Source organism: Falco peregrinus, chromosome 3, assembly GCF_023634155.1.
Source record: "Falco peregrinus isolate bFalPer1 chromosome 3, bFalPer1.pri, whole genome shotgun sequence".
Classification (NCBI taxonomy): domain Eukaryota; kingdom Metazoa; phylum Chordata; class Aves; order Falconiformes; family Falconidae; genus Falco; species Falco peregrinus.
The window spans coordinates 117,081,138-117,097,306 of NC_073723.1; the positions used below are offsets into that span (position 1 = coordinate 117,081,138).

The 16,169-nt window shown below is 50.2% G+C and overlaps 1 protein-coding gene across 2 annotated transcripts; it reads right to left on the reverse strand.

The window, feature by feature from the left end:
* Positions 1-482: 482 nt before the first annotated feature.
* Positions 483-13,867, reverse strand: CAP1 (cyclase associated actin cytoskeleton regulatory protein 1). 2 transcript variants are annotated; one of them, XM_055801007.1, is made up of 13 exons: positions 13,747-13,867; positions 8,434-8,546; positions 7,945-8,045; positions 7,405-7,482; positions 5,390-5,533; positions 5,208-5,293; positions 4,563-4,668; positions 4,278-4,455; positions 3,444-3,631; positions 3,119-3,242; positions 2,938-3,020; positions 2,246-2,389; positions 483-1,893 (listed from the first exon to the last, which is right to left on the reverse strand). In XM_055801007.1, the coding sequence occupies exons 2-13, from the start codon at positions 8,525-8,527 to the stop codon at positions 1,810-1,812; spliced, it is 1,410 nt and encodes a 469-aa protein (XP_055656982.1). In that variant the 5' UTR covers positions 8,528-8,546; positions 13,747-13,867; the 3' UTR covers positions 483-1,809. The 2 variants fall into 2 exon arrangements, with proteins under 2 accessions (XP_055656982.1, XP_055656983.1); XM_055801008.1 differs by lacking the exon at positions 13,747-13,867 and adding an exon at positions 13,586-13,713.
* Between the last annotated feature and the right edge of the window lie 2,302 nt (positions 13,868-16,169).

Genomic DNA, 16,169 nt, shown 5'->3' on the forward strand with positions numbered 1-16,169 from the left:
GGTGATGGCAAAATGATTAGCTGTGTGAGGGGGTTTGTTTTCCTTGTCACCTGTTCCTTGCAGGACACAATGGCAGTATTAACTGAAATCACTAGTGCAAGAATGCTGCTGCATCTCTTAAAGGGATCAGCAAGTAGGTTTATATGGCTGTATGTAGAGGAAAGATAGTACAGCCTATCCTTCCAGATGGAGAAATGGGCCAAATTTAGGGGGTTCTGGGGAAAAAGTAGGGGTTTGAATTAAGTAGGTATTGACAGCTTGAAGTTTTCAACTAATGGCTTGGTTTATGCACTTTTATACAGAAACTGCAATAAATAAAGACCACCTAACAAAAAAAAGTGAGCTTTGACAACTACTGACCCTTTGGATTTGAGGGGAGTTCAGGAAAGTCTGCTTCCCCACAGGGAAGTGGTGAGGCAGCACGAAGCATCTTGTCCTACCCGAGGTCTTGTGTGCCCCTGAAGAATGGACAAAAGCCTCTGTAATGAGCAAGTTGGCATTAACTTTATTCTATCTTCTGTATAATCTTAAGTACATAAGAAAGGTTTTTTCACAAGCCTCAGGAGAAAACGAGTACAAGTCACAGGACAGTCTCAAAATAAAAAAATTGCATATTTTTTTTTGTAAGTTTTGTCCTAGAGAAAAAGAACATTGACACTTTACAGAGGAAATGCATTTAAGATATGCTTATGCCACCCGAGGCATTGGAAAAATGAAGGTCAAAGCACGTGCAGCTCCCTTTATGGGTCAGTACAGTACTGTGTCTTGGATCCATCCCTCTGCTCCAGGGCCCTGGAACAGAGGCTACCAGCTTCCACCAAATTAAAGAGCCAAGCAACAGGGGAAAGGGCAGGCTGGGAGGATTCACCTTATGGGGACTGATTGCAGATGAGGAAGAGAGTGATGAACCGACTCGATCCAACTTGGGTATTTACAATACTGCACTACTGACCCTGGAATGAAGGAGACCCTTCCTCTGCAGAAGGGGACAGGTTCAGAAGAACTGTCCTGGAAGACTGAACCTGAGTTCAGCTGCTCCGAGAAGGAAGCTCTGGGGCAAAGAGTCCCTTGCCAGATGGAGGGCTCTTGGAATAAGAGATGCTCAGCTCCAAGCTACCAGCCAGACTGCAGGGGAGGGGGGTAACCACAGTTACTCCACTGCAGTCTTCCTGTGGCACTGGTTAATATAAAGCCTCCTGTCATGGCACAATCAGAAATACACTGAGCTAGTAGGAATGATACAAGAGAAATCAGGGTGGAATGCTACAGCCCAGGTCCTCAGCCTTTGGTCCGACAAAGCCATTCCCATGTCCTGTAATGCCACCAACTAGTATGTAGAGCTGGAATTAGCAGCTTCCAGGACCTTCTCAAGACATCTGCCATAGCAACTGGGTACTCTGGACCCTGACAGATGCCATTATTTGTTAAAAAGGGGACAACATTCCTCTCTCACATGAACAGTTTGCTTAAAGTCAATACGAAAAAAACCGAACAACACTCTGAAAGCCAACTGCCAGTACTGGCTGTGAAGTTCACCGAAAAGCTGACTTGATCAATTGGTGCAGTTAGATCAGACAAGGGGAAAGAGAAAAAAATACACCTTCCTGCTAATAGATGTGGACGATAACTGACGCACCACCTACACCAAACCCCAGGCAGAGGTATTTCAGTGATGGCAGGTAGCTGTGTCTCTCGGGTAGAAGAGAAGCAGTTTGAGAGCAGAAAGGTACAAGAAATCTAAGAGAATCTGAAAGCAGATTTGTCCCACAGCAGGGCCAGGGGAGGGTATGAGCCTTGGAGCTTTTCTGCTTAGCCAGCAATTTCCGTCACAGTGGTAACCAACTTCTGACCATTCCACACTGTCTTGAACTGTTCTGGGACAGGAAATTCAGTCTGGAGGGTAAAAATAGAAATCTGTTGTCAAAAAACTGTTTATGACTAAGACTAGTAACTTCTTCCACTGTACCATGAACAACCCTCTCCTGTACCACGAACACTGCCTGTTCTGCCCTCAGGAGATCCTGAGGAAGAATCAGCTCTCTCAAGCCAGCAAGTATCTCACCATAAAGACAACTTGATTCGCTGGTTTTAATATCTGATCATCATGCACAGCCTCCAAAGTCTAGAGTCTAAAATTGTCCCTCCAGACCTCACTGTAACCCACGTTCCCTGCAGGGCTCGGTAAGAATCCTGCCGTGCATTACCCCAACCAGACCTCCACAACGTTTTCAAAAGTAGCACTTACAAAGTCACCACCCTCTGTGGGAATAAGGACATTCATCTCTGATGACTTGGCACTGACGATTTCGCAGTCTAGGGAGTTCTTGCTCAGATACACGTGGCAACCGTCTGTCTTGTTGATGGAAATCGTTGGCACTTTACCCATTACCTAGCGGGGTGGTCGAAGCAGCAGTTAGAGGAACATTAGTTTGAACTCAGCAACCACAACATTTTTCTTTTGTGCCTGCCTTCAAGGCCAGAGGTTTGGACTCCAACCTCCCTGCTGCAGGCACGCTGGATGCAAGTACTCCCACCTTTACTAAAAATGGGAAGTTATTTGATTTGATCTTTTTACAACAAAACTACGGTGAACACTGGCCAAGCTGACCATCCCAAATCAGATAGCAAAATGGGAATCGGAGGAGATTGTACTGCTGCCCTCCTACTTTGGCAGTCACATTGTCTGCCTGCCCCACAGAGGCTAATCTTCTACCTAGAGCCCTGAAACAGCTCAGTGAAGGAAATTTCAGCCCTTTCCTAAGGGCTGGGCAGGGTGAGCTGCAGAGCAGCAGGACTGGTGGTGCTTCATGAACGTTCTCCACAGATGCACATTCCTGTTCTAGAAATATAACTACTCAAGCCAGCAGATGCTACAGCCACCCTGTTGTACAGCACAGCAGTCACACTCCAGGCAGAGAACAGGACGCAGACACTCACCTGAACTTTAACATCCCTGCTGTTTATGATCTCTACGATGCCCACCACGTCATCAAACACCAGACCTAGCTTCTTACAGTTATCTGCAAAGAAACGACAGAGTAGGTCACAGAAACGTTTTGGAGATCCAGCCTTTTACAGACCAGCACACAGAAGCAGTTTTCAGGGTTCCTCTGCTTACCAAGGGTGATGGAGTTGATCTTGCCTTTGATTTGGAGCGTACTATTTGTGCACTTGAAAACATATGCTACCTGCTTCAACTCTGTATCGCTGATTACCAGGTTAGTGGCATTCTCCTGGTTTTCCTGAAAAGACAGGCAAAACACTTTATTTTCTGAATGCAGACCAATCCATCCATGTGAACAGCAGGGCAGTGAAGCCCCTTTAAAAGCAAACTGCGTGTACTTTCAGGCTTGTGCTTCTTACAAGGAAGGTCTTCAGACCTTCCTTCCCTGCTGCAAAGCTCCCATCCCTCCAGCCCACTCATGCCAACACCAGACACTCACCACTCTCCACTTTTTGCCCTCTAATTCTAGCAGCGCAGGTGCCTTTGGAGAGGTTTTTTGGGAGGGGTTAGCATTACACGCTGGTTTGGGAGCAGTGAAAGGTTTGGGTCCACTTCTCACAGGACCCCCTTGGTTCTTCAGGGCTGGATTCTTGTGGGTCTTCATGTCATCTGAAACATGCCTTAAGCCTGCAAGAGAAGTCAAACCCGAAATCCAGCTCTCGAAGAACACAGACATCAGTGCTAACAACAATCATCATGAAAACATTTTTCAAAATGCAAATAAACTGCAACTGGGCCTAAGTTGAGTCCAAGCACAAGTGACAGCAAGTGAAAGAGGAGAGAGCAAGAAACACTGATGCAATCTTGACGAGAACACAAGATGTACTGTAGAACCAGAAGGCGCCAGCTCTTCCACTCTGCAGCTGGAAAAAGCCCTGAGCCAAGCACCTCACCTTTTCTCACCTCTGTCCTGACACGCTGGCCAGGTAACACAAAAAAGGGGTCAGTTTTGTGCAAATCTGAGTAGGTGCAAAATTGCACCCTTTGTAACTGAAGTTGTGCAGGCAACCAAAGGTCTCAATTTTTCCATTCCAGCTGGAGATTAATCTCTTGCTACACTTGACAGATGAGGCTGAGAATTCTAACTCAGACGTGTTCCCTGCGTCAGGGCTGCTTCTGATGCCCAGCCTCATACTCGGATCAGATGGCCTTTTGTTACTGCAAGCCTGCTTTCTAAGCTGGTATATTGAGGGATGACAGCAAAACGAGGGCTCGCAGCACAACAGTACTCTCGCTGATGGCTGCCCTCCCTCTGCTAGCTACTTCCACCTACCAGAGGTGATGCCTTCTCCCCGATTGATCTGGGCGAAGAGTGCGGAGCGGGAGGCAGAGTCATCTGTGCTGGAGCTCGTGGGGGCAGGAGCAGGTGGGGGAGGAGGGCCTGGTGGGGGAGGCGCAACCCCAGCTGGGGGAGCAGATGGTGATTTAGCCCCTTCTGTTGCTACAGGACCCTGTAAGAGGCCAGCAAAAGGAAAAGCAATTGCACAAGCTCCATATCTGCTGCAATAATCATGCAATACTCATCTAAGAAGCTCTTGCGACGTAAGCCAGCACTTACTGTTTTGCTCCAAGTCAGCCCCGTGGTGTGATACTCTTTGATATAGGCCTGCAGCTCTGTCCAGATACTCAGATAAGCTTTCACCCAGTCCACTTGCTTTTTATCTCTGAGGACACAAGGATATCATCAGGAACGAGCAGGTCCATTTGCCATTAAAACTCAAGGACTACAAACAGTTCTTAACACCTCTCCACCTCTCAGCCTATAGGGCAAGAAGCAGCTGGACCAACGCAGCAGCCTCACACCTCTAGCGCTGCATTCTGGCTTCGGTATTAATCTTGCACCCGCAGGCAGAAGGCTACAGGCCTGGCTCTGCACTGTCACCCATTTCCCTTGAAGAGTCTGATACTTCCCACAAGATCCACTCCCGAAGCACAAGCTGCTGCCCTGGGAGACAGCTCAGCCACCAAATAATGCTGAGACAATGCACTTGCTACCAGGAATTCCAGCTGCAACATGAATACGAGGAACCTTGTCCCTAAGGATCAGGAAAGAACAGCTAAGTGAGGCTTTACAAATATACCCTGCCTTTAAAAAGAATGACTGAATGAAAGACCAAGACAGCTGTGGTTAGATGCTGAAGTAGCCCCTACACACCCTATTAGCTGTGTTTGATGAGGTCTTTAAGACAGAAGGTGAACTTACACATCCTTGTACTCCTTGAGGATCCGGTTGGTATAAAACATGGCAGCATCAGTCATTTCCTTCACATAAGGACCAGGCTTTGGAGCCTAGGGAAGAACAAACACATTGGCATGGAACAGCTGACCAAGGAGCCAGACTTTTCCCACCAGTCCAAGGAAACCGCTTCCCACTGGTGTTCTTACCATGGCCACCCAGCCCAGGGCTGGGATGCTCTCACTGACTGCTGATAAGTGATTGAACAGTTTGCTACCACGGTTCTTCTCCCTGAAATTCTGCACCACCTGGATTTGCTCTGAAATTGGTTTCAGAAGCGATGAGAACGCATTCTGCAGAACAAGAGAGACAATAACAATAAAGAACATTAGTATTGCTCTGGAATGGCTGCACATCTTCATGGGCGGCTCCGCTGAGGTGATGGTCACTTGGAGGAAGATTCCAACTGGCGCAAGTTATTGCTACAGCTCCTGTCCAGGCTTAGCTCTCCCTGCGAGCCCAGCTCGGTCCCACAGCCTAGCTCCTCCAGGGTTGAAGTCATAGCTCCCAACCGGATTGGTACTATGGGAGTACGCCAAGAACTGTGACTCATGTTCAATCCAAGAGACTCTGACAAAGCTTGTTAGTAACAACGACAGAAATAGCATTTGCCTTTCCTGGATTCTTTTGTTCCAAGACAGTTTGTTAAATTTTTTCCTCTCCTTTAAACTCTCAGAGAAAGGGGTGCTATGCAGGCTTTTGCAGTTTGGGATCTCCAGCCTGCGTTACAATCAGCGTCGCAGCAAGTTCTCAAGTCACCCTATCAAGCCAGACTTCAGGATTCAAGTTACGTCTCAAGTCAATCCACGCCTTTAGTATTTGGATGATAAAAATTGTTTCTGTGTGTTGCTCGCTTGGAAGGCTGACTGATAGCGCTTAGAAGTCTTCTGAGGTCAGAGCAGCCAGCCAATTACACACTGCCAGAGCTGCCTCTTGGGCAACTTTTCTTGCTTTTAAGATCAGGAGGTCTCCTGCTGGTGGCAGCAGTGAGAGACAAATTTGGGCAAAACTTGCTTTTCAAAGCCTCAGCTTTTCCTTTGCTGTCCCTTCCCCTGTTTAGATGAGAACAGAGAGGTTCCAAGCACCACTGGCCAGGCTACATTTTCAGAAGCTCCAGCCTAGCGCTATTGTCAAGTAACAGGATAGGGAAATTCTTCACCACAGGCAATGAGTTCATACATTTTGCTTTTTAAACTGGCTACTCCAGAACTGACTAGACTCCTACAAGACAACCTGCACAAAGACCTACATTAGATTAAAAGATTATGAACCAAGAGTAACCTTAAGTAACGTATCAGTGGAATTTATAAGCAGAATCTCAGACTAGAGACTATGCAGAGCACCACCACAGCAAGCCTGGTCAAAAATAAACAATGCTGAATTTGGGGAAAAAGATGCAGATACAATTTGCAGTGAAAGTAGCACAGAAATCCAGCTACCACAATGTAACAGTAGAAGCCATGACTAAACCAGATAATAACTGCAAAGAAAAGCAAGAAGGGATCCTGTGGCTCAGGAAAAATGGTTCTCAGCAGGGAAAAACCAATGCATTCAGGATCAGATTCTCAGTCACACATCCTGCTGAGAAGCAGCAACCTAGGGTAAAGTGTTAAATTACTTGCCTCAAGACAAATCAATCCTAAAAGCCTAGCTATTATTCAGAGGCCATTCAACAGAGACAAATGTCTGTTATACTTCAGAACGAGCCTGATGCCTGAAAGTCTATAAGCATCACGTAATGAAAAGCATGCTCTAGGCAAATCCCACTGGCTCCTGTCTCAGATAAGTTGCTGTCTGCAGGTTGCATCTCGGGGAACAGTGATTGTGCAGTGCTGGTGCCAGGTGAAACTCAAGACAGATGCTGTGAGATGATGCTCACAAGGTGCTCTGACAGCTACAGAAAACTTGTTGCTCTAATGACTGGAAAATCCTAGTTCTGCAGCTCTAAGAATTGACTTCTGGAATTCTGCCCAGCATTGGATGAGCAGCCGGAACAGTTCACACTTTCAGCAAGTGTCACCTCACAAATTCAAGTGTCTCCAGTCCTTCTCTAGTTCCTCTTTTGGAGCAACTGCATTAGCCCAGATCCCCCTGCACTTGCAGTCATCCCTGACCCGGAGGTAAGAGCGTACCCATTTTCTGGCAAGCAATTTCCCAGACTTACCTCTGTTGGCTGCTGGTGTTGAGATGCCATCACCAGAAGAGCCCTCTCGCTCATCAAGCCTGCATGAACCATCTCAGCCTAATAATAGAGAAAAACATCAGAGAGCTTCCCTTGTACCCAATGTGACACTAGCGGTCATTCAAGCTCCTGCTGCCCACAGTTCCTAGTCTGTAAGAGAGCAGCTATGCTGATCTCAGAGCACATATTCTTGGAGACACCCATCCTCAGAGAAAACTCACAAAAATGCAACAGCTCTTGGGCTAGGTAGTTTACAGGCTTCCTAAAGTCTATAAAGAGAACTAGGCACCCAGCTACCAAAGATTTCAAGGAGGTTTGATTCATCATGTGTGTGAGTAGGTGGAAATCTGCTGGAGGTTATCTGGGCGGGCATCTGCATCTGTTTTGAATCCTTGGGGATTATAAACATCCTAGAATACAGCGCCAAAGGAATGCAAACACCAAAAGCAAGCTTGGCCCTTAACAGCCCTGAAGGACAAGCAGCATTATTTAGAGCTGAGGGAGAAGAACGTGATTCCTTACATGCTTCTGCACATCCCCGCCAACTTCTTTGCTGATCTTGATGTATTCAGCTACTGGGCCAGCCAGAAGGGCATCGAAAGCCTGCACGTACTGAGCCACACCTGCAGAGAGGGAACCACAGTACAGGCATCACCGAGAGGCACCGGCTGGGCTCCTGGGCTGGGAGCACTCACACGTGCACAGCACACTGGTGGGCTGCACCTCCCAGCCAGGTCACGGCAGGAGGCTCAGCCTGAAGCATGCAGCTGAACACCGACAAGGGAAGCGCTGCAGGCACAGGAAGTCCTTATCTTAGCAGGATGGTAACCGCAGGCCTCTGCGTTTGTTCAGTACCTGCTGTGAAACTCACTTCCCCTCTGTGCACATCTAACAGCTTTTTGCATGCCCTGCACGAGCACCACCCGCTCTGCAACAGCTACTGCTGCTGCCACACTGGCTGGGTGACACTTCAGCACAGGGACTCTCACGGGGTGATACTTTGTGCCTTACCTTTGGAAGAGCCATCTCCACACATGCCAGGTCCTTGGCACACTGTCTCCAGGCGCTCCACAGCCTTCTCCAACCGTTCAACCAGTCTTTCCATATCTACCACTGTCCACAACCTGCACAGACAGAAGACAATTATTCGCATCCTCTGATAGTACGAATGGGATGCCAAACGTTGAAGAGGGTTTATCAGCTGCCTAGTATAAGCTCTACCAGTTCCAGAAGCTTTGCACACTCATGATGGACAGCAGGGTATCCTCACATTAGCATGACAGTGATTACACAACAGCCACTTTCTATTGCCACAGTTGCTCCTTAATGGCCACGTCATTACTGTTCCATCGTATGGACAAGGATACAAAACTTCTATCTTCTAACCTTGTATTGACACCTCATCGAAACAAAACTCTGTACAGAATCTCACTGCAGCCAGTTCCTGGCCCAAGTCCTAGCTGTGACCATGTAGCAAATCAAGCACAACTGATTTGCTGGGAGATCACACACTTCAGATTAGAACTAGTAGTTTTGTTTCTGCAGATGCAACTGTAGGGACCTCCCGGAGTCCTGAATTCCTCCAAGGAACATCTGTAATTCCAGCATCGCTCCGGTACAAAGCACCAGCATGCAGAATGAGGCACCCTGGCACACACTAAGATGAGCAGCTGCACAAGCTAAGAAGGCATAGCTGCTTCTACAACAATACGCCCCGTTCATCCTCTCCCTGACAGGCTTTGGTATCTGAACTGCATAACCTATGCTGCAGGCACTGCACAACAAAGTGATTTAGGTATCTAAGTCATTTGCAGCATCTCATCTGGAAATGTCTTAAGAGTCATATAAACTTTCCATTAATTACTGCTTTGCAGAGGCTCTGCACCAAGGAGCAAGACAAGCCACGCTCCAAGCACAGTAATGCACAGGGAATGCAGGGAGGAAGCAGCAAGTCACCAATTGCATTTTTATCTTATCACCACTCATCAGAAGGTTTTACATGAATCACGATTATGGGCTGGACACAGCTTCCTTCTTATTGCAACAGCCTGCAAAAGCTGAAAACTCTGCCTGGAGGAGAACATCCTTCCCAGCACAGCCAAAAAGGCAGGCAGCTGCATCAAAGGAACTGATCCTAGCTCTCCCTCAGAAACAAAACCTGAAGATCCAACAAGGATTTTGCTTTTGCTCACAAGCCTTCTCAGCCCTGCTCCAAAGTGCATGTTTTCACCCAATTTCCAGAGGATGTGGGGCAGATCCAGTGTTAGTCACAAGCGGCACTGATGTCACAAGACAAACAAGGCCATTTTCCGCCCCTCTTTCGGCTGCTTGCATCAGGAGAAGCAGCACTGATGTAGGGGGCAGGGGAGAGGCCACCCCCCTTTCCAAAAGGAAGAGAGCGGTTTCCTCCTCTGTGCAAGAGCGAGCCAGAGGACGTACTGTGTATAAAACCGGACAGCAGTAACTGGATGGCTTCCAGATACAAAAAAAGTTCAGAGAGGCTGAAACTTGTGGGCAGTCACCCATATAATCAACAGCAATGAGTACCTCTTCTTTTTTTTTTATTTATTCTGTACAATGTAGAAATCCTGACCACAGGATCGTCAGCGCTCTGCTGCAGCTGAGGACGACGCATCCAGAATGGGGCTCACGTCTTCCAGTGGGAGCCCAGCCAAGAGCCGGGCTCTGCCTCCCCCACTCTCAGCACACTAAAAAAGGGTGGGTTTTTTCCCCCAGAAGAGCCACCTGTTAAGGAAACTCTCCCTTGCTTTAAGAGTACAGCCAGATAGACGGGTATAACACAGGGGTTTTAGAAAGGACATCAGGTTTACCGGGTGCTAAGCAGACAAAGCTGCTGTTCTGCACCACTGATCCCCACCACATTCTACACAAGGCTCTAATCTGATCAGCCCCATTACCGAGCCGCAAACTGCATTTCCAATCAGGATTACAAACCAGAAAGTCCAGATGGAAAGCTGCTTCCTACCGCCAGCACTAACACATGCTGTTGCGAGTTGCATATCACATCATCACTTCTAGATATGCTGTCGGGATTGATGTCCTTTAACAAGACAGTGTTCCCTGAGATTCGGATTCCTTCCAGTCTCCTTGCCGTTTGACACATCCTTCCTGGTTTTCCTAACAGAAGCCAGAAACTCACAGTGCTTGATACCAACTTTGTAAACCTAGTGCTATCCAGCAGATGGTGAATTCATTTTAATTTCTGTTTAATGGGCAGCATTAGGTCAACTTGCAAGATAAGTCACTTGGTAAATTGGCAGCACAATCAGAACTAAGCGCAGGCAGCACAAAGTCCTACAGCAGGCAGCTAAATCTTAGTCACTCCTTGCTAAAGCTATCGTGACTCACCCTTACCATGCACTTTGCCCTGTGGATGCAGCTCTTTCTGCTATTGACATACCCACATGGAATGAAATAAAAAGATTTAATTGTAACTAACATCAACAGCCAGAGCCTGCAATCTAAAGATTCACATTTAGCAAGGAAATTAAAAAAAAGATCACAAAATAGACCTGCCCAGGCTACACCTGGACAGTGTTTTGTCTATTGATCACTTCAAATGCAAAATAGTTTCAGTAAGCGACAAACTGACTTCACGGATCTCAGTACAGCACATTAATCAATTTGCTTGATTAATTAAAACACAATTTGCCTTCTTTAAAGAGGAAGTTTAGACACATAGATAGCTTCAGAGTCATTTTTGTTCCGCACATCGTCCTATGCTCAGGAAGAATGAGAAAGGCTTTCAAGCTACGCTGTGGAGCCAGGTTAGAGTTCTGCGGCTGACAGAAGTGGAGTTGAGATGATGCTCTCCCTTTTGGGAATATCATGCAGGACTTATATCTAGGTCTTCTTTAAATTCAATTGAACTTTGATTACCAATGGAGCGGAAGCTATGGACTCGCAGCAAATGCACATTTCACCCTGGGCCAGAAAGTCCATTCATTTTCATAGCACATTTGGTTAATCTATGAACTAACCTTTATTTCCATCAAAGCTTGGGAACATGGTTTTGAACACACTGTACAGCAAACATGCTTTCATCCTACAGCTAGACAGTTTTGATGTACCAATCAGAGCAATAAAAGGAAGGAATTGTGTCTGTAAAAACACTAGGTAGCCCAAAGCTGAACCTGGACACCACCACAATAAAAGGAGTTTCCTGTTTGGAGAATATCAAGGAGTTGGCATGTCCCAGCCAAAGGCCAGTCCTCAGAGGAGCGAGCTAGTTCTCATAAAAAAAACCGGCATAAATGAAATTCTTCTGGTTGCCTGAGACAGCACACTAACCTGAGTCCTCACTTAGACATTCTGGAAGACACGAATGTTAATTTTATAGCCAAAGCAAGTCCAACCTACGCCTCTGTTCAGATTCAGCGTTTGTGAAGCCCGACAAACTGCTGTCAGCAACACCAAATTTGCATCAGCTACTTCCTGTTTCTACAGGCAAAAAGAATAAAGATGGGACAACTAAATTAAGAACATACCACAGTTTATTTCTGAACTGACACTGGAATATCTCCGGGGATCAGCTACCAGATGATTCCCAACAATTATATCTTCCAAAAACCCAAAGAATTTTTTTTTAAACAGTTCAGCTCATCACATAAGGAATTATTTGATGTAAGACAGGACCCAAATGCCTGAATTTTGTCAGTTGTCAGGACCAGCCACGAACACAAGACAGCTATTGCTAGTTCCAGCAGTTGCCAAGACAGAGATCTCTGCTGTTTATAGCACAACAATACTTGTTGACATTGCTCCAGAACCCACGGTGACTACTTCTGGTATTTCAGAGCTATTTAATTTAGAAAACCAAAAGTCCTTTAAAAAAAAAATAAATAAAAAAAAAAAATCAATCTGGACCCTATTTAAGCTCTCCAAAATAACAAATCCTACTGAAGTCATTAAAAGTATTATTTGGTATTTTTACTGAAACACTATAAGATGGTTAAAGTATCACTTTGCTCTGCACTAGTGAGTGCAAGGACTCCTTTTTCATCACAATTATATGAAATAGGAGATTTGCACTTGCCAGACTCTGTGGCAATGCTCTTCTCATTTCCATTCCCTGTCAGGGCAATGAATCCACCAGGGAAGTAACTGAGAATCTCAGATCTAAGCTAAATTGGATGCAGTACCAAGCTCCATATCGGGAATTCAGAGCATTGAACCTCGTCAGCATCCCTCCTGAGCTGTGCCTGCTCAAGCAGAGGCTGCTTGGCTGAACTTTGTTCCATGAATAATAGGGGGTATTTTTGGCTTTCAGAAAGCTCAGCAATATTCCAGGGACACAAGGATCGCCCCAGAAGAGAAAGGGAACACAGCAGTTTCTCCACACCACAGATCCCTAGGTTTGCAGTGATGGGCATCCATAGCCCAGATCTTGGGGAATTCCAGAACCTGATGTGCAAAATCCTACCGCATGAAATGCCTGCAGTATTATTATTATTTTTCATTTCACTATTGGAAAATCCAAAGCAGTCACACACATGCCACCTGAACCCCCACCGAAATCAGGAGTCAGCAACAGGCTGAAGACAAGCCCTACCCCTGGCGCAGCAGGACAGGGAGCGTTCCCGGGGCGGGGGAGCACAAGCTACAGGAATAACATTGCTTCAGGCTGCGGCAAACCCCTGGGAAGGTGGATACAGGACGTGGGCACACTCACGGCTCCCTGCCCCGGTGAGTCACCGGTAACCCGCCGGCCCCTCTGCCACCGGGAATCCTAAACACCTCTCGCTGGGGCTGGGGGCGGGGGGAGCAGGTACAGGCCGCCCGGGGTGCCCCGCCGCCGCGGAGCACGGGGGCCAGACCGGACCAATCTGTGACACCTCCCCCCGGGTAGAACCCGGGTACGGAGACACCCCCGGGCCGGCCCCCCCGCAGCAGCAATGGCCCCCGCACCACACAGAAAGCCCCGAAACGTCCCGCCCGCTGCCACGGCCCGCGGCGGGCCCCAGTAACGGCCCCGTCCGGGAGTTTTCACCGTTCCGTGATTAAATTAACCCGAAATCACCGCGTATAACGGATCTACCCCCAGCGGCCAGGTCGCAGCCCCTCCGTCTCTCTACGCCCTCCCAGCGCGGCCCCGGCAGAGGCGGCCGGAGCCCCCCCAGATCGGCCGGGCCCGACCCCTCACCGGCGCCTCCCGGCCAGCCCCGGCGCGGCCGCTGGCGGCTCCCCCCGCGGCGGTCTCCTCCCGCCGATACCGGCCCCGGGGCAGGGGCCGCCGCCCCGGCGAGGGAGGGGAAGAAGGAGGAGAAGGAGGAGGATGCGCAGCCCCCCCGCTTCGGCACTCACCTCCCTACCGCGCTCCCGCTCCGCCGCCGCCCGGCGCCGCCCAGCACCCCCCGCTTCCGGCCCCCGCCCCGCGCACCGGAAGTGCGCACGGCACGGCGCGGCGGCGGCGGGGAGGAGCTGCGGCCAGCAAGCCGCCCTGCGATTGGCGGGAGGCAGGGGGGGCGTGGCCGGAGAGGGCGAGGGGTGGGGCAGAGGGGCGGGGTCTCGTTTGGAGGTGGAGCCACGGAGGTGACGGGGCGGGGGCGAGGGGCAGGATGGGGCCCGGGACCCGCAGGGCGGGCCGGGCCCCGCGGGGAGGGGCTGGGGGAGCTCCGGGGGTTCGAGGTGCCCGAGGCCACCACAGAGGGGCTGGGGGGGGGGTGTGTCTGAGAGCCCCAGCAGGGGCAGCTGGGACCCCCCAGGGCAGGTCTGAGGGCGGGCTGCAGAACCCCCCAGAGGTGCTGTTGGGTCAGTGGGGTCCTTAGGAGGTCTGGGACCCCCGAGAGTGGCTGGGGGTGGTTTAGGGTGCTGAGAGGAGGTGGGGACCCCTGGGAGAGGGGTCGGGCTGGGGGTTGGGACCCTACAGGTGTGGCTGGGGGCTGCACCCAGTAGGGGCTAGGTGGGATGAGCCTTCCTCTTGGGGAGGGGGGTTGTCCCAGTCTTGGAAGGACAGGGCTTGGCTGGGGCTAGGAGGAGGTGGAAGGGTCCTCTGGAATGGTACCTGGCGGTGTTGGGGGCCGCTGAGGTCAAGGCCCCTCCAAGCTGTGTCTGGTGGGTGCAGGACAGGAGAAGGGTCCCCCTGGGGAGCTGCTGGCCATTGAAACAGCTACACCCTCTCCTCGGGGTAAATCCTGGGGGGCCCTGGGCCCCTGATGCTCTCTGCTGGGGTGGTTGTCATTGCTGCCTCTGTGCGGCAAAGGTGGTTTTACTCTTGGTGTGCGCTGGCTCACCCCAAGCATCAAAAAACTCCTACAAGGCTCCTGTGATTCTGGGGGTATGGAGCACTTTGGAGCCTGGTGCTCACAGACCTTCTTTGATCCAAGGATCTCAGAGCACTAGGCAGAGGGTGGATAAATGTTGCTGTCCCAGCTTTGTTGCTGGAGAGACCAAGACCGGGGCGGTCAAGGGAAAAATAACTTGGAGTCAGGAAAAGGTCCCTGGAGTCAGCATGGGATTGCTCCCACAGAAGGCTCTGCTGTCTGCTCTTACCATTAGGGCAGGACTTGCTCTAAAAAGCTGTTTGCTGTCATGGTTGGAGAAAGGGCAGCAGCTGGGCCTGCCTGCTGCAAGGGATGCTGGATCTTTGTTCTGTGGCTTTGGGCCCCAGGGAGGGGGCTGAAGCAGGCCTCGGAGCTGGGGGTCTGCGCAGACAAACCCAGAGCATCTGTCCTGGCAAGGCTGGGACACGTTGGCAGGATGGGAAGGAGGAGGGAAGCCAGCGAGGCCGCCCGGCTCTGCCACAGCTTCCTGCCCTCTGTCCGCTGCCATAGATGGTCACATCTCCGTGTGGTCACATCACCCCGCAGCGCAGGGGGGCAGCGGGCCCGGCCACTGCCGGGCTCCCGAGCGGAGATCCAGGCTCCCTCTGTGGGATTGTGGGATCCCAGCCAGGGCAGGCGGGAGCAGGGCTGAGCCTGGGATCAGCCAAGGGCTGGGAGCAGGATTGCCGGGAGCGTGGCTCTGCTGACATCTAGTGAGGTTGTCTCCTCCGGCTTCGCGCTCCCGCGCTCCCTGCCAGCTGGGGAGGCGTTCGGAACCCTGCGAGGGTTTGAGTTTTCTGAGCAGCCAGTGGCTAGAAGTTGTGTGGCTGGGTGAAGACCAGCTCACTGCTCTTCCTCACCACCCCCATGCAGCCCCCCCGGCTCCCAGCTGCTGCCCTGGCAGAGCAGGCAGAGCCAAGCACCTTTGCCCTCACGTTATCCTTCCCGCTTAGGGTGAAGCCTGTAAAGGAGACAAGCAGCTCCCTGCAGTCACTGATGCTGTTTGCCTTATTTTCTGGTTTTCTTGCTTTATTTTCCACCCTGGCAACACCTGATCTGCCTCTTGCAGCTGTCCCCATCAGGATCAGACACCTTAGGATCAATTGAGATGATGCAAAATAGAAACTAAGATGCAACCATGTCTTTCCCATGCAGCCAATGACTTGTATTTCATAGCATCCTGTAACAGTCACAGAAGCGAAGCACTGGCCACGTCCTGCCTCACTGGTGTGGGGGTGTTCCTAATCCTGGGGGGTGTTCCTAATCCTGGTGGGACAGCACAGGCAGGAGCTGTCCTGGGCTGTGTCCATGAGGAGGAAGCGAGACTGGGGAGAGGAACTAGAAGTAAGTGGAGAACAGGCAGAGGAAGGGCACTGCTCACTGGGGATATCGCAGCCCAGCCCCAGGCTGCAGTGTTTGCTTCTGGGGTGAGTCCATTCAGCTGAATGTAGTTCCTGAAGGAAC